At 50.7% G+C, this 17,300-nt stretch overlaps 8 protein-coding genes across 8 annotated transcripts; 3 read left to right on the top strand and 5 right to left on the bottom strand.

Annotated features, from left to right (window-relative positions):
- Positions 1-533: 533 nt before the first annotated feature.
- On the top strand, positions 534-1,744 carry N0V89_002831 (uncharacterized protein; the record flags this gene model as incomplete). Its single annotated transcript, XM_056211637.1, has 2 exons — positions 534-1,016; positions 1,073-1,744. The coding sequence occupies 2 exons, from the start codon at positions 534-536 to the stop codon at positions 1,742-1,744; spliced, it is 1,155 nt and encodes a 384-aa protein (XP_056075110.1).
- A 187-nt stretch (positions 1,745-1,931) lies between these two features.
- N0V89_002830 (uncharacterized protein) lies at positions 1,932-2,695 on the bottom strand (the record flags this gene model as incomplete). The annotated part of the gene is made up of 2 exons (XM_056211636.1): positions 1,932-2,502; positions 2,562-2,695. The coding sequence occupies 2 exons, from the start codon at positions 2,693-2,695 to the stop codon at positions 1,932-1,934; spliced, it is 705 nt and encodes a 234-aa protein (XP_056075109.1).
- Positions 2,696-3,225: 530 nt separating this feature from the next.
- N0V89_002829 (uncharacterized protein) lies at positions 3,226-5,026 on the bottom strand (the record flags this gene model as incomplete). The annotated part of the gene is made up of 2 exons (XM_056211635.1): positions 3,226-3,585; positions 3,632-5,026. 2 exons carry the CDS (start codon positions 5,024-5,026, stop codon positions 3,226-3,228), a joined length of 1,755 nt encoding a protein of 584 aa, XP_056075108.1.
- A 675-nt stretch (positions 5,027-5,701) lies between these two features.
- N0V89_002828 (uncharacterized protein) lies at positions 5,702-6,229 on the top strand (the record flags this gene model as incomplete). The annotated part of the gene is made up of 1 exon (XM_056211634.1): positions 5,702-6,229. The coding sequence occupies one exon, from the start codon at positions 5,702-5,704 to the stop codon at positions 6,227-6,229; it is 528 nt and encodes a 175-aa protein (XP_056075107.1).
- A 206-nt stretch (positions 6,230-6,435) lies between these two features.
- On the bottom strand, positions 6,436-8,091 carry N0V89_002827 (uncharacterized protein; the record flags this gene model as incomplete). Its single annotated transcript, XM_056211633.1, has 1 exon — positions 6,436-8,091. One exon carries the CDS (start codon positions 8,089-8,091, stop codon positions 6,436-6,438), a length of 1,656 nt encoding a protein of 551 aa, XP_056075106.1.
- Positions 8,092-9,740: 1,649 nt separating this feature from the next.
- On the top strand, positions 9,741-11,141 carry N0V89_002826 (uncharacterized protein; the record flags this gene model as incomplete). Its single annotated transcript, XM_056211632.1, has 3 exons — positions 9,741-9,999; positions 10,050-10,444; positions 10,500-11,141. 3 exons carry the CDS (start codon positions 9,741-9,743, stop codon positions 11,139-11,141), a joined length of 1,296 nt encoding a protein of 431 aa, XP_056075105.1.
- Positions 11,142-13,317: 2,176 nt separating this feature from the next.
- N0V89_002825 (uncharacterized protein) lies at positions 13,318-14,059 on the bottom strand (the record flags this gene model as incomplete). Its single annotated transcript, XM_056211631.1, has 2 exons — positions 13,318-13,804; positions 13,854-14,059. The coding sequence occupies 2 exons, from the start codon at positions 14,057-14,059 to the stop codon at positions 13,318-13,320; spliced, it is 693 nt and encodes a 230-aa protein (XP_056075104.1).
- Positions 14,060-15,646: 1,587 nt separating this feature from the next.
- N0V89_002824 (uncharacterized protein) lies at positions 15,647-16,774 on the bottom strand (the record flags this gene model as incomplete). The annotated part of the gene is made up of 1 exon (XM_056211630.1): positions 15,647-16,774. One exon carries the CDS (start codon positions 16,772-16,774, stop codon positions 15,647-15,649), a length of 1,128 nt encoding a protein of 375 aa, XP_056075103.1.
- Positions 16,775-17,300: the final 526 nt, after the last annotated feature.

The following is a 17,300-nucleotide window of genomic DNA, read 5'->3' as shown; positions in this document are numbered from 1 at the left end:
CGTATCTTCTGGACTTGCGAATGGTTGTTACCTTTACGAGTAAGTATACCAGCATAGCATGGAAGTTGGACGGATGTTGATGACAGTGTAGAGATGCAGGGTGCAACGGCACCCACGCGTACGTCGAGAAGTACAAGGGCGACCTGTGCTGCCCCGGAGATGTGAACATGACGGATGTTGGTTTTGATAAAAAGGCGTCGTCTTGGGCGTGTTACTGAATTCATCCCAGCGGGCATATGCTCGCTGGCTGGAGACCACCAACACAATTTGGTGACGTAGAAGATACATCAAGAGTGCAAGAATACAAGGGAAAGATTGTAATGTACATTGAAACGATCCATCTTGATGCAGAGACCGAAGACAAATCATTGATGCCGACGTCAAGACAAGCGTTCGCACCTGCCCCATCCATCCGTGCGTCATGTACCGGCACTCAATTCACACACTAGCGCACCTGAACCTCCGAACACCTACATGCACGCGTCACCCTCTTCTCCACGCCTCCCTACGCGATGCCTCCGTGACAATCCACCATGGATGCGCACGACGATGCGCCATCGGCGCAACTACACCTCGAAATTCGCGATGCGATGGTTCGCAACCTTGCGTCGCGGCGGCCGATCCTCCACCATCTGAACGCCGACACGTCCTGGCTGCTTCAAATCCCGCGACCCGCCTCCGCAGTGAAGCACGGTAGCCGCATATACTACAACATCCTGATTGATCCGTGGCTGCAGGGCGGGCAGTCGGATGTTGCGCGGTGGTTTTCGCAGCAATGGCATGCAACAGAGAGCGCGGTGAAGACGATTGCCGAGGTGGAAGAAGTGGCCCGGCAGATTGAGATCATGGCAGGGGGTTTACGGCTGGGAAGAAAGAGGAGGACAAGTAATCTCGAGGTTGCGCCCGGCGTGGAAACCTTCATTGATGCTGTGGCAATAAGCCATGAGTTTACGGATCATTGCCACAAGGATACCTTGCTGGAGGTGCACCCGGATGTGCCTGTGTTCGCGACAGAGGTGCGTCTGATATTCTCCAGTATCATCAGCAGGGTTAGCTAATAGTGTACGCGTAGCAAGCGGCGAAGCTTGTCTCAAGCTTCAATCACTTCCGCACCGTCATCAATACCCCCACGTTTACGCCCGCGGACCCCGACTGGCGCGACTACTCTTTGCTACCATTACCCTCATGGCTCAGCATATCCCGACTCACAGCCTCGGGCGACGCGCTCTACTACCATTCCGCGCTCCTCATAACCTTCGCATCGCATGCTTTCTCCCCCGCGACGCCGAAGAAGCGTGCATCACTCTCTATATACGGCGAAGAAGAGTCCTTCTTAGCCGATTCAGACGCAGCTGAGTGTGTCATCTACACTCCGCATGGCATTCCTTACAATTCGCTCGAGCCAATCGCGAAGGCAGACCCGCCATTACACACACTTGCATTCTTGCATGGTCTACACGATGTCTCGATATCGGCGGCGCAGCAGTTGAACCTTGGTGCTAAAAATGGTGTGCTTGCGCAACGTGTACTGCACGCAAAATACTGGGTTGGCACCCACGACGAAGTGAAGAAGGGCGGCGGTCTGGTGTCGTGGTTTCTGCGGCGCAAGGTCTGGACGCTTGAGGAAGCGTTAAAGGAGGCAAAAGCCGTGGTTGATAGCGAGAGCGAAGGCAAAGCCGGCAATGAGTTTGCTGACGTCCACTTTGAAGATGTGGGGAATGGGGAGAGCAGAATCCTTGAATAAACGGCGTGAAGGATGCCTCAGAATACAGCAGATTACCCATCAGTGGGCAAGACGTGACATAACGTGAAAGGATTTGTCTCTTGCCCTCCAGTCAACGCATGCCACCTGGTCGAACGGCAGGCCGGCTCTGCGCGCGCCGTCGAGGCCACAATATCCTCCTTACTTTCTACCCTTTCCCCACGCTGCATCAAACGTACAACCCACTAACATAATACCCATACCTCCAGTCCCCCGCCAACCACACCCTCTCCTCCTCTTTATACCCAATCGTCCGGAACCCCAACTTTCCTAACACCTTCCCACTCGCCGCATTCTCCGGCGACCAAATAGCCTCCACATAGTACACCTCCTCTCCCTTCTCCCTCGCCTCCCTAGTCCCTTCCCGATACGCATCTACCACCGCGCGTCCAGCCTCGGTTGCATACCCTTTTCCCCATGCGACTTGCAGAAAGGAGTACCCCAGAGACCGGAGGTTGAATGGCTTGTCAGTAGCTAGTGAGGAGAGATGGGGCGCCGAGGGGTTGGTGGGCGTCTGGTCTGATGTCGGTGCTGCGGTGTCCCGAGGGAAGGGGGGAAGTTCGGCCCCTTTGGCTTGTGTACGGAGGCCGATATTGCCCAGTACCTCGCCGGGATATTCCAACTCTTTGTCTTCGGCGTCGAAGCGAGAGAACACGATGTAGATTATGTTGTCGTATTTTTCAAGGTGCTCGGTGAACCAAGCTTGGGATTCTTCGAGGGTGTTACATTTGCCGTGGAGGCTGAGGAAGTCAGCTTGGAACAATTGGGGTGGGATGCAGGATGAGAGGGGAGAGTGTACCTCCAACTTGTTGCCACTGGGTCCACCCAGTTTGCGTGAAACCATTTCAGGTGGTCGCCGTCAAAAGAGGTGTCTGATATGCGGATTAGGCGGAGGCGCTCCGTCTCGATGACTTCTTTTGTTGGAGGGCTCATTTTGTGGTAGGTTTAATTCTTTGATGGCCTCGTTGCCAATGGTAGCTGAAGCTATCTCTAGAATGGTCCCGATTTTTATATTGAATGATTAAAGATTGATCCTGACTCATTCTTTGACTCATGTAAATCCCTTATGAGGAAGTTAGGCTGATCGCGCAATGTCACACTGAGAGGTGTATGGCTTCGCTTCCATATCGCTGTGATTTTTGCATCGCTGGTGCTTTGCTGCCTAACTAGCCTTAGGAGTTCGGTGTAGTACGGGATACGGAATACGGAATGAGGGCACGTGAAAACGTGAAGCGTGTCGCGTGTAGCAATTTAGCGCGCGTTGGTAAAGCGGGGCAGATGTGAGGTTCCCTCGTACTCCGTATTTCAGATGAGCTGTAACAACTGACACCTCTTCCTCACTCACAGCACCCAGACAGCACTTGGCACTTCGAAAGTATTTGGAGGGGCAAGATGTAGGCCAAACATATAGATTATGTAACTCCACAGGTACATTACATATGTAGCTATCCTTACGTAACCTGTCACACAACCACTTCTGTCAGCAGATCCTCTGGCCACTTCGCCTGATCAACCCCATTTCCTCTTGTTCCGACATTGAACCTCAGCTGCACCGTGCCCTCGGGAAACTGGATGATCGGTTTCGGAGTCATTATATTCTTTCCGATTGCGCCAGAATGCCTCATCTCAAAAAATCCTGGGTTGAAGATGACCGGACCGGCATTTTGCTTTAGCATTGCGAGAAGACGTCCCAACGTGTAAGGCATGTTGTGGTAGTGACGGAAGACTTGCTTGCCGTTGCGGACCCAGACATCCTCCCAGACGGGTGTTGGGTACGTGCCGACGCTGTTGACGAGCCATTGGGAGTAGTAATTCAAAGCAATCTGAAAAGTCAGCACTTGCTGTCTCAAAAATTGGCAGTAGACTCACATCGACTTTGTAAGAGCCGCCTTCAGCGCCGCGTCTAAGGATAGCATCTAGAACCGCGATCACTCCAGCGGTACCAGTACAGAAGTCTGAGTTGGGAAAGACTGGCGTGACCGGCTCATCGTTCCCCATTGCTCGACCAAATTCCATCGATACACCCACGTTAGCGTCCGAGATCTGCTGCCAGCCACTGCGATATGACCATGGACCACTCCAGCCGTAGCAATTCTCTCTGACCACAATCAAGCCACGCTCACGATCTTTGGTCAGATCTAGTAATCCGTCAAGTGAGAAGCCGTATTTGTCAAGCACACCAGGTCGATAGCCTTGGACGACGACATCGGCTTCGCGTACGAGCGCACGAAGCTTTTCACGGTCTGATTCCTCCCGGAAATCCAGATGAGCGTTCCATTTGCCCCAATTGAGGTCGCAATGCAACACCGACATGTCTGTAATGTGGGAAGCAGTGACCCTCATCACACTCGCTCCCAACTCGGCTAGGCCGCGAGTAACAGCAGGTGCAGCAATGACCCTAGTCAGATCGACGACCTTAAGTCCAGCAAGAGGCCGCGCAGCGGATGTCTCCGGAACCTTTGGCCACCAAGATGGTGGTTGCATCTCGTTCCTCGCAGGATGTACCTCGTATAGACCCACGTGCGCATTTGCCTTTCCGTGCCCACTGTTCTTGTACTCGTTAATCGTCCAGCAGATTGTACCAGCCTGCTTATATACGTCGCTTGCGAGCTTTTGCAGCTCACCTGAATCAAGCTGAGCTATCTTCTCTTCGTACGGCTTCCACGACTCTTCCGCCGTCTTGATATTCGAGTTAGAGTGCGGAAGGCCGAGGCTATCTTGCGTAGGAGCAGAGTTCATACTACCATGGATGTGGAAATAGCGACCATCTTTACAGCGATAGATATTCGTTGCCGAATTCTTATACAGGCTGGGTCCGCGCTCGAATAGATCGCAGTCCTTGAAGCACTTGTCGAAGTCGGCTTTGCCTTCCGGAGTGTAGATGGACGAGAAGCTAACAGCTTTCCCCTCGGGGTCGATGGTCCAGAGAAGAATGGACATGATGAACAGTTGGGCGTGGTCGGTATTAATGACAGCTTTCTGTGGTTCGAGGCCGTACTTCCGTTTCAAGAGGACGTTGATCATAGCTGCCTCTAGACCTTTGAGCGATGCGATGCTTTCCGCGAAGCGCCAGTTGATGGGAATGCTGGGCTTGTCGGTGCCGACAAATTCGACCTTTTGCGCGCATTCTTCGATCTCTTGGGGGAGCGATGATGCGACGAGGGGATTGTTCAGGATGCCTTCTCGAAATACCTTCTTGGTTTCGCGTGGAATGGAGTATGTTGCCGCATCCTGTGAGCGCCCATTCCCTCCGTTTGTTGCCATCTTGAGAGAGAATACGATAGCCTGAGCAACGTTGTCACAGTGTTGTTCTTTGTTTCGGGTGAGGCGTAGTCGCTTCCTCTTCGGCCAAACGCGACCGAGGCAGGAGTGCAACTTGGTACTGTCGACAAGCGTCCTCGGTCTCTTGAAGCGAGCAAATCTTACACGCTCGAACGCTCTGTGGTTCTACCTCCGGTAAGATTGTATGCTACAGTGTTCGAGTCGTCTACGAGTTTTTGCTTGCGACTCTCAACAGCCGGGATGGGCCGAGTCAGTACGCTATCGTCCCCGCACTGAAGTGGAGTCTCGCAGTATGACACTAACCAAGACTTGGACGCGAGGTACATCAGACAGGAATTGGCCTCAAGCCAACGTTTCGTGGAGTCTAGAAGGATTGTATTGTGATCAATCGACCGATCACCCGTAGTGAGAAACAACACAAAGTCATTGCAAGCCCCCACATTTGACTCCACATCTTCGTTCACTTTACTGGTTTCACAATAGTACACTAATAGTGATTGGATAGCTCCATCAGACTACAACACGAGATGGACCTCACAACGTGGCACGTGTTCCGTACGTATTGCCAATTGTTCTGGCTACAAAGGCGCGTTACCAAATACGGTTCATCGCGCGAAGTGTAGCACAACCTCGTCGCCAGCTGATCCCGGCTACGACATGAGATACCAGGCCGAGTTAAGCGACGTGGGCTTCGTCACAGGCGACTGCCTAGCTCAAGTTAATGTCGGAGAGAATGCACAAGCACATGCAGCTGGTCAGCATCCAGGATGGGAGCAGACATGCTGGGATAGCATCGAGCAGACTATAGACTTGCTAGCGAAAAAGACGATAAGAGTCGTGCTCAAGGGCGGTGCGCATAATCCTGACCGCCTTGCTGAGAAGGTACAACAGCTAGTGTCTAGCAAGGGACTCGATCTAAAAGTCGCTTATGTTGTTGGAGAGAAGTTGCTTGAGGATATGAAGCATATTAGATTGAAGGGATTGCCGCCACATCTAGATTTTGATAATAGCAAATTGCAGTATGCATCATATGCTCGATCTGGTGAAGGAGAAAAGCCCATCGTTAGCGCAAACGTGTATCTCGAAGCACAAGAGATTGCCAAGGGTCTTGAAGAGGGTGCAGATATCATTGTCGTGGGAAGAGTGGCTGATGCAAATCCAGTACGTCTCGAGACAGGAACATGATCTAGCGCGTAGCCATTGGACTGGCTTTGGTAGATCATCGGAGCTGCCTGGTACTGGTACTCTGTTGCGTTTTTGGAAAGTCGAAGAAGGTACAAATTAGAAATGTAGGGACTGTAGTCAGTATTTGTTCAAGCAGGTGAGCCATCAGATGTTGGTAAAGAAAAGATGAGATCATCATTAGTAGCTACGTGTACCATATGGCCTACTTAATGCCCGTTGTACTCTCTCGCCAGCTTACTTCTCGCTCTAAGCTTGTGTCCGAACTTGAACATGACGAAAGGTATCATGCTGAGCGCTGTGCCGAACAAGGCCAGGATAAGCCCAGCGTACTGACTGCCCACATTGTGAAAGAAAGCATTGGCGAATAGCGGCGTGACTGCACCGAGAGTGTTCCTCATCAGACCCTGCCCTGCAATCGCCGACGAAGAGTTCTCACCATAACAGTCTGCAGTATAGCTGTAGGTGCTCTCGAATACAAAGAAGATGCCGAACGCGATTGGTGCAAGCCCGATTACTGGGCCAACCCAGATCAAGTACCCGTATTGAGTGAATGAATAAATGAAAAGGCCAATAGGAAGCCAAACCGCGCCAAACATGGCGCCGTACAGGCGGTATTCAGGCACGATCTGAACATTGGGATCAGCCTGCAGACGATCGTACTTGCGCATTTGAAGGTGATGCGCGGCCCATCCCAAGAATGTTCCGACTGCGAGCGAGATGTACGGAAGTCCGCTGACACCCTCGGACCAGCCGCGCTTCTCGGAGAAGGTGATCGGGATGACCGACAAGAAGAGGAAAACGACGGCCCAGCAGAAGGCGATCCACAGTCCGAACGCGAAAACTACAGGCTCGGTAACGAGCATGCGTATCGCCTTGACAGAAGAAGCTCGAAGCATGGACTTCACATCAGGTGTGTAGATATCGTCCTCGGCGACATAGCGTTCGTCGTTGGTAGCCTTGCGAAGCTCTTTAGCACGCTTGTGTAAAGCCACACCTCCGCGCGTCTCAGGGAAGAAGAGGAAGACGGCGATCAGAAGCGGCACGTTGGCCAATCCTTGGATACCTTCGATCCATCGCCATCCGATGGCTTGGTCGATGAAACCGGCATAGATCGGTGCTGCAACCGTCCCAAATATCGCAACAAAACTAAACATCGCCATCGGACGTCCTCGCTTATGTGGCTCGTACATGTCGTCGAAGGTACCGCCGACCAAGATAGTCCCAACACAGCCGAACAAGCCAAGTAGTAGACGCAGTCCAATAATAGTGCCGATATCCTTCGCTAAAGCCAATCCAATGAACATGAGCGAAAAGCAGAGGAATGCTCCGGCGTAGACAACCTTGCGTCCTGCAAGCTCACAGAGGGGGGCTAGTATCATTGGTGTGACAGCGCACGCCATGTTGAAAGTGAAAAGGCCGAGCTGACCGAGGATGGTGGGTACCCCGAACTCGGCGCACATGCTGCTGATGCCCGAGCTGTACGCTGTCGTGGCTAATCCGATAAACAGTGTCATCAGATTAAGCATCGTGCTGATACTTCGTTTATACCATGGATTCCAGTTGAACGGGTTTTGCGAGTCGCCAGTTGCGAAGGTAAGGACAATGTAGTCTTTGCCGTTGTGTTCAACTATTTCAGTGAGGGTAAGCGGCATGTCGATATCCACTGTTTTGATGGGCCCACAATCTGCATCGATATCTTGATTTGCCTCATCGAGGTATTTTCCGCCCACGATTCGTCCGATCTTAGATTCGCCCTTTTCATTGTACTGTGCCGAGTTGAGCGAAGTTGCCTCAGATGTGTCCGCCGCCTCGTTGGTTTTGCTGGTCGTCCGTGACAAATTTGTTACAGGCGTTGGTGCCATAGACATAGAAGCCGCTCGTGGTATTGGAGTGGTTGGTCTGCTTTGCTGTGGTGTGCGCGGGGCGAAGTAGCCGACAGAGTTCGCTCTGGTTGCGGCCAGAGAAGATGGCCTCGATGGAGGGGCTTTGAAAGATTTGCCATAGTAAGACATCGTGGTTTGTACAGAAGCAACGCTGTGATTGTCTGTGGCGTGTACTGATGATTGGAGGTTTTAAAGCAAACATAGCCATCTTATTAATTATGGAGGCCAGTGTATCATCGTCCGAATGTCCGATAAACTCACCGACATGCGTCATTGCAGTAAAAATTGCATGTCTGCCAGCACCCTTGGCAACAGTTGTTGACAGATAAAGTCGCGTTGAGGCTCTGCGGAGCTCCACTTAGTGCGCAGTGGTGCAGACATCGTTCGCGGGAAAGGCGCAGGGCCCGCCGGCATGACGTTGTAGTCAGATGTTCCGGCTAGTAAGCCTCCTTATCACAACGGAATATGCAGCGGAGTTCTTTTCCAATGTTGTTTGCTTCGACAACCCGGGCAATGTAACGTGAAAAGGGTGCAGTGAGCCCAAATCAGCCCTTTGTAAACCAATACATGCAGGGCTTCGTCGTGAGATTTTTGCTAAAAGGTTTGCCTTTGTGAAGACTTGCGAGCAAATTTGCGACAGGGTCGTGGTTCGCCATGATTTCGTTCTGCTAGCGCTTCCGCTTCATGCCGATACCAGGCCGACTTGATGGTGTCGCAGAGCACGTTCTCACATTATCCACATGGCTGGGCATGCTTTGCCTGCACCCACTTGTGGGCCGTTCGGGAGATAATCGTCTTAGCTGCCGTACGATATTCTAGGGAGACAAGGTTCAACCGACGATCGACTTCTCTTCAGAGGAGCTGATTGAGCTTATGGACGGCATTGGAGAGGCAACCCGGTCTTCTAGATAGTCTGCTAGAGGCAAAGGTGCAAAAGGAGACTGGGAGATGAAAGTAACGTGTCGGTAAGGAATTTGAGATGGTGAATGTACCCACGGACTGTTGATGGACGTAAGCCCAGAACAACGCTAAACTACTCCAGTAGCTGTACCGAGGCTCAGAAAGTGGGACAGAAACGCTATTTAGTTCACCGCCAACAGCTTCCCACTGTCCACTTCTTTGTCAGCTGTTCATGCGAGAGCACAAACACACGTCAATCTACTCTGACTTACCTAGAGCTCAACAATTCACGAACCGAGAAGATCTTTGACGAGACCGTGCACCTGTTGTGCTCACCGTTCATATCGACTTGCTGACAGAAGCAGCAGGGGTCGACATGTAATAAGCCTTGCAACACCATCGAGTGCGGGGTTTGAACTTCCAGCTCCGGCGATATATTCAGCCCGATCACTGTTGCACAATGCTCCTCAAGATCTTCCTACCTAACTTCCGTTATGGTCTTGACATCCATCTTCAGTTATTACATACTCGGTGTTGTCTTAGCGGCGACAGAGTCCTTGTGCGATCATTTGCTAAAATCCGCGGAAGGTGACCTGCTTCGAACAGCGGCATGCGGAGAGCGCCTTGCACAACGATTGTCTGACCAAGCAAACATCTACTGTCCCAATTCCGAGGAGTTTGAAACTTCGACACAGAGATGGTCTATTCTCGAAGCGCCGACGTTTAGAATGACGGTTGAAGTGGCGACGGAGGGTGATGTGATCGAAGTGGTGAAGTATGCTAACGAACAACAAATCCCATTCCTGGCTGTCAACAACGCTCATGGTGCGATTACCACGGTCGGTCGAGTGAAAAACGGAATTATGATATGGATGCGCCAACTCGATTCGGTCCAAGTTGGAGAAGATGGCCATACAGCGACTTTTGGCGGAGGCATCCTAGACAAGGCTGTCACAGACGCACTCTGGGCCGTAGGAAAGCAGACAGGTAATCTGTTTCACTGTGATTTACGCCACTTGGCATATTAACGGGACCAGTGACTGGGGGGTGCGAATGTGTGAGCGTGATAGGACCTGGGTTAGGCGGCGGCCATGGCTTGTTGCAGGCGCGACACGGTCTGGTTTCGGATCAGTTCGTCTCCCTAAATATGGTCATGGCAGACGGCACCCTTGAAATTATTGACCATACCCATGAGCTTTGGTGGGCATTGCGAGGAGCTGGGCACAATTTTGGGATAGTGACGTCGATTACTTCGAGGATCTACGACACCAAATACCCAACATGGGCCTTCCAAAACTTCACTTTCACTGGAGATAAAGTGGAAGCACTCTATTCCAACATCAACGAGCATCTACTGAGGAACGGCACGCAACCGACGGATCTCTTTCACTATTCCTTCTTCTCAAAGAATGCTGCTATCGATGCAGACAGCGTATGTGTTCATTCTATATGGTCCACGATGTCAGTAGTAAACTGACTTTTCCAAGCCCGCGATATTCTTCTACATCCTGCAGGAAGGTGTAGACGCCGTCCGAGAAGCCGTCGTTGCCCCATTTCTAGCCCTTGAACCCTTCGCGACGTTCAAGGGCAGTGGGGACTACCCAGAGCTACCCGGGTGGATAGGTTGGGCGAATGCTGCTGCAACTTGCCAGAATTCCGGCCTCGCCAATACTCGATTCCCGATCGAACTTCAGAAGTACAATGTCATTGCTCAGCGACGTGTGCATGACCTCTTGAGATCCACGATGAATGAAGTACCAGCCCTGAACAGGTCCATCATCCTTTTCGAAGGCTATTCGCAGCAGGGTGTCAAAGCTATACCTAGCCAGGACTCGGCATATCCTTTCCGTGGCAGCAACCTCCTCGTCTCTCCCGTCGTCAGGTTCAACGAAAATGGAGAAGAACTCACAAGAAAGGCGAAGACCTTGGGTGAGGCGCTTCGGGACATCCTTCATGAAGGTGAAGACAATCGCCATAATATCAAGCGTACTTATGTCAACTATGCATTCGGCACCGAGAGCGTCGAAGAAATCTACGGTAATGAGTTTTGGCGCCAGGAGAAACTGTTAGCTCTGAAGAAAAAGTATGATCCGGATGGAAAGTTTAGTTTCTATGCGCCCATTTCATGAGCACCCTAGATTTTGACGTCCTTTAAGATTAGTTGTCATTGTGAAGGAAAGAAAGGAGGCAATAATCAAAGGGTGTCGGGGCTTAGCTAAGAAGACATAACCCTCAAACATCAATGTCGAGGAATGCATAATCCTTATAGCACATGATAACTGCCTTCACCTGCTATAAGTGAGGTCGTCGTCGTGCCGTTGAGAATACCAGCATTTGTGTAGTTTGGCTAAGCTGAAATACGACCGCAAAGTCTGCTTATCATCAGCAGCACGATGAACGCACGTCAGTGTCAATAGATGGGTTATCTGGTCTTTTCATATATAACACATCAGAAGTATCAACTGATGCATGACGGTTGCCTGTCGCTTCCGATGTTAACGGAAGCGTCATAGGGGACTACAAGTGGGCCGACAACATCTACGTGATACCCTGATAGTACGGCATAACCGCTGCCCTGTCGATACCAACAAGACCTTCATTGAGCGGAAAGCAACAGTACGGTCGTTGTGATAGTGTATTTCGAATTAGGATTATGCTGATTTCCATCTACGAAGCTTGCTCCGAAAGCAACAACAGCAACCGCCGCGCCCCCAATGACGCAGAACCAACCGGAAGCAGTAGTATACAAAGCCTCATGACCGGCAATGATGGCACTTACGGCGCCCTGAATCACCTTGACAATGAGTCCTTGTTGATTCGATACCCCAAAAACGTATGCCTTCTTTTCCGGCACGCACGATACCAACATACAGGAGTCATCGATATAAGTCAAAGTCGGTGTCTTAGCTGTGTAAGTTTGGCTTCTCTTGTCGATGGTCCAAGAGAAATTTGTCTAATCGGGCCGAGAAAATACTCCCCAGTGTGAAGTCCCAACGGTGAGCTGGCCTTTTGTGTCCTACAAATCTGCATCGGGATATTCATCCGGTCGACCTTTGATGGTAAAATTGACTAGGAAAGAGCCGCCATTGCCATTGTCGAACGCGCCGTCTGTACGAAGCTGGTGTTCGGCCACTCTTGCGTCACGATTGTTGGACGGGTTACATCCTTCATCTTTTGTGTTGTGAAGGTGTGTGGGAATGACATTTTGTTTGGTAGGCTGATGTTGGCTCACGTTCTAGAGGGTACGTCCTTGGTGATCTCGTCGATGGTGAGTGTCATCTCTTCTGGCAGAGTGGAGACGAAGAGGGGAATGTTCATCTGTCTCATGCTCATGGTGGCGGAATTTCGTGGAAGCGATGTGATTGAAGGTAGGTTGAGAGCTTGTGTCCGGATAATGCAGATATTAACCTAAACTGTTGCAAGTGCTTTGCATCTTCAAATATCACAGCATGGCACCGGCGGTACACGCGCCCTAAAATCATGAGTATGGAGTCTAGGCGGTCATATTCAGCTGTCAATAATGCATCATTCTGCATCTGTTACGCATCTAAAGCCGCATTCTCGCGCGGGTTTAAGCTTGCGTATCGATGTGGCTTGAGGCCAGGGTATTTTCGTCATCACATTGGTCATAACAGCTTTTGTTGCCTACAAGAACAAGATAATGTCTGCAAGTTAATATTGGAGTTACTTCGTATGACAGCCGCGTCGCTCGCGGTACCGGTACCAAAAGAACAACCTTAGAAGCGTTATTCTAAGTGGACCTTGGGAGTGGGGATCCCTGCACAAGCCTGAAGATATTGGGTCGGAACTCGCAGTTACCAACAAGCCAGCGCGGCGAAATTTGCACGATGCTACAACTCTGGTAACAAAAACGCTGGTTGTGAATCCACAGATACACCCGGGGACGCTATCTCGGGCTACAAATACATCATTACATTGAAGCGACATTGAACTTGACTACGTGAATGAGGACACAACACTAAATCTTCCTCTCCTACGAGAGTTTCTGCGGATGTTGGATGTAGATCTTGCAGGGCTCTATGCAAGGCTAATCTTCTTGTCCATATCACTGATGCTTGTCCAGCCACAACGATAGAACCTCACAACGATAGAACCTCACAACGATAGAACCTTATGGCCTTGCGCAAGAGTATTAACGTCCAATTGGATGCTAGCACGCCTGAAATTGACTCTGCATACTGAGTGCCGAACGTGTTGGCTGTGAATGATGATGCATCATCAATTGCTATACCATCTACAACGAATTCACCCATACTGTTCAACCCCGCGTCCTCTGCATATCTATTACTCAAGGATGTAAGCTGTAGTTCCACCATTGTTCTGCAAGATCCCACCGCTTAGGTAAGTAACGTTCTTGTCCGCGAAATTAACATAGAGCGGAGCCATCTCAACTGGTTGCGCCGGACGTTTAATTGGAATCGTCTGAGTGAATGCAAGGAGTTGCTCCGTTGTCATGCCTACTTCAGCAATAAGTGGTGTGTATGTTAATCCAGGCGCTACGCCATTTACTCGGATGCCTTTGCTGGCGAGCGAGATGCCGAGCGTCTGGACGAGACTTGCCACTGCGCCTTTGGTCGCAGCGTAGTCATGAACATTGTTGACAGGGTTGGCAACAACATCCGATACGGTCCAGATGATAGAGGAACCGGGCGGCATGTTAGGAATCGCTGCGCGCGCGAGGAAGAAGCCGGCGTAGACATTGGTGCGGAAGGTTCTATCCCACTGCTTTGTGGTGTAGGTGGTGATATCAGGATTGAAATCGCCACCCGTTCTGTAAGGGTTTAGCTTCTTGGTCCTCAAATGAACACTCATAGCCTTACCCAGCGTTGTTGACCAAGATGTCTATACCTCCCAAAGCTCGCTGCGCCCTCAGAACCAACTGACTGCAAAACTCTTCGTCTAATAAATCACCTGGGATTCTGGTGATCTTGATGCCTTCTTTAGCAAGCAGGTTCGCGACATCTTCGGCATCTGGCTCTTCGGCCGGAAGGTAATTGATGGCTACCTTTGCTCCCTCACGTGCCATGGCAATAGTCACTGCCCGCCCAATTCCTGAATCGCCGCCAGTGATCAGGGCACGACGTCCGGCCAGGCGACCGTAACCTTTGTAGCTGGTTTCGCCACAGTCAGGCTTCGTTGGAAAGTCTCTTTGCAATTGTGGAAAGCTCTGGGGAGGAAGTTCCAATTTGAGGTCGCTAAATCGAGTCCGGGGATCAATCAAGACTGGATCTGAGAAGGCTCTCAGTAAAAACATGGGTCATAATATGGGGAAGAACTACCTTCAGCAGTCGATCCCACGCCATTGGATCCATTTGCAGATGCCATCTTCAGGTTGTAGTATGGAAAGTATTCGATGAGTGAAGCTTGGTAATCTAGTCGTTGCTGTGGAGGACTCTGTGCATCGCAGTCTTCAGCCTCTCTTATACCCAGACAAGAGAAGAATGTCTCGGAAAATGAAGGCATTACCTGAACTCATCACCCACACAGCTGAACAACTTGGCTCAGATTTAGAGAACGCGTGACGGCATCTTTCGATGCATCCAGCATTTTCTTCACGTAAGCTGATCGTGAAGGATGCGCACAAGCCATGAGGCGCCGAGGTCACTGAATTCTCGCCGCAGCCATACCGGGCTTGTCCGACGTTGCGTATACGTACCATACGTTATCGTGGTTTCTTGACTAAACTAATGAACATGTTCTTGTATACAGCCCTTAATGTTCGAGCACTGTACGGTGTGATCTAACCTCCAAGTGTCACTTGTTTGTTGTCAACTGTAAGTGTTTCACGGCTTTTGGTAGAGATATCAGGCATCTCTGCGTCAGCTGGTCTACGAATGATGACTAGACATGGCGCTTCGTACATTAGAGGACTGCAGTTGCTGTAGATGCTTGGCAAGAGTAATCACGGTCAATCATTGCTTCGCAGATAATGACCCGACAACAAGAGAGCACGTTCCCATTGTCAGAACGTTGAGGCGCAGTCTCTGAAAGGCAGCGTTCTGTCGAGGATCCAACGTCAGTGCGGTGAGCCTGTGATGCGAACGCCTCAAGGGTAAGCTTACGGTCTGTTCCTTGCAGATGAATGTCACGTGAGAAGCGAGCGGTAACTGGTAATCCAGTACGAGCGAATGACGAGGGCGATTGCCCAGAATGTGTTGCTATACGTAGAATAGCATCATGTCTAAGCGTCAGCAGCAGATCGTTTAGTACAGCTGAGGATATGAGCCTTGACAGAATTGCGGCATGCTGAGCTATTCAATGTTCATCCCATATCACCCCTTCCATTTGCCAAGGGTTAAAGATGGCTTAGACTCGCACTCTCTGCGCATCGGGTAAATAATCTGCCAAGGAAACAGAATCAAGAAGACAGGCACATGCGCCGCGTCCATAAGTTGGTACCTTTACTTACTCCAGGATGAGAAATGTAGTGATCAGTTTTCGGGTCTAGTACTCAAAGCACGCGTTGTCAACATGAGAAAAGCAGCGCACATAAGACCTATTTCAATCGGACTATCATCGCACTCTTAGCTCTCGTATGTACACTTGCCACAGTAACCATAGTCGTCACCGCAGGCAGTGTAGTCAGGATCCTCATCCGAGTCGAAATCGGGCTTCAGCCCACCTTGATCCTTGTCGTCATGCTCGTAGTCTGAACAAGCTGAGCCTCCTTCAAAGCTTTCCATTTTGCTCTTAGTTCAGATGGCAAAGCATGTACGCCTTGTCCATACTGCCTGCGAACCTCCAAGCGATCGACCGATGGGCAATGCACTTCCAGGAGGCCTGCGCCATCCTGCCTCGCCAGGTCGACGATCTTGTCAAGGAGAACCAGGAGGCGCTGGATGCCAGCTTGGTTCTGCCGCTCCCAGGCTTGGATGTTGTAGCTGACATTCTGGACATGTATATCTGATGTAGGGAAGGTTCCAGCACCGTCATGGTATGCAACGATAAAGTTCGGAATTTGCTTGATCCAAAGCTGGGGGTAAATTTCGTCCATGTCAATGAATTTTCTGGACCGAGCTGATCGAGTCTTCAGGTCGAAGATGTTGTGCTGCGGGATAACTGTGCCTCCTTGCTTAAGAGACAATAGGTTAACATCGTAAGTTGTTCCTTGACCCACAATGACGTTCTTGAGGTTATTAAGAAGATCGTCAATGTTGCTTGACTTCGTTTCAACTGTTGAGCTCGCGATTTTCTCCGAGCCAGTAGGAAGGTAGCCATCGCATTCGAATCGAATCACACAATTGAAGCGCCCAAGATCGTATCGGCACATGCGTTGGTGTGTCTCTGAACCTTCCACCTCCTTCTCCCAAGTGGTATACGCTTCGGGGAAAGTATTACCGAAACCATGGACGCCTTCGATCGTCTCTCGGGGATCGTCTTCTTTGCGAACTAAAAATACAGTAGAGCCGACGAGTTCAACACTGAACCGAAAAGGCTTATCGACCGAAAGAGCGAAACGAAGGAGGTTACCCATCGTACTGCCACACGCAAATACATCTACTTCCCCAGTAGGGAAGGCTGGATCGGTATCAAACAGCGCGCGAACGGCTGGCTCGGTCGGATAGTTAGGAAACTTCGCCGAGTTGGGATCACGGAAGTAGACATCGCCGTCTTCGTTGAGAGGTTGTGATTGCTGAAGGGGCATCCATAGAGGAGGCTTGCCTTCCTGGAAGTCAGCAGCGAATTGCGTCGAGATACTCAATATACTTGCCAGGCACCAGGATGGTGGGAGATCTCGCATCTATCCAATTGTACGAAGCAACATACTCGCAATTCGTGATCTTATCGACGTCTACTGCGCGATCAGGAGACTGCAGATCGGATACTTTGAGTGTTTGTAAAAGTTGTCCGAGCGGACGCTTCGTAATAGCAGGCTTTACAACCGTACGTTTAACAAAAGGACGTGCTCCACCTCGTCCTCGTCCTCGGCGTGGAGCAAAGCCACCTCTTGCGTATGCTTGCGCAAGAGGAAAGGACATGCTGGCGTTGTCTCCTATGGTGCTGTCTGCGTAGGGTACCGGAGCGGAACCAACACCAGAGGGGTCCTCACGCTCAGGCTTGGTTCGGGTGCACTAGGGGAATCAATGTACAGATGGGGTCGATAGTCCACAAAAACTGTTGTGATGGTCTTTTTCAGTTGAAATGATTTCGAATGAGATATAGAAGGAAGCTGTCTCTGATGTGTCAAGTTGAGAGAGGCCCGTCTTACAAAGCCCAGGATGATGCCCGAGCAAGCAAGCCTGAGTGGGGGTTTGGCTTGTTTGTTG

This window comes from Didymosphaeria variabile, assembly GCF_027946475.1.
Source record: "Didymosphaeria variabile strain IMI 356815 chromosome Unknown scaffold_2, whole genome shotgun sequence".
Taxonomy (NCBI): Eukaryota; Fungi; Ascomycota; class Dothideomycetes; order Pleosporales; family Didymosphaeriaceae; genus Didymosphaeria; species Didymosphaeria variabile.
Note: the sequence above shows the minus strand (reverse complement) of the source record. Positions and strands in the feature narration are given on the sequence as shown.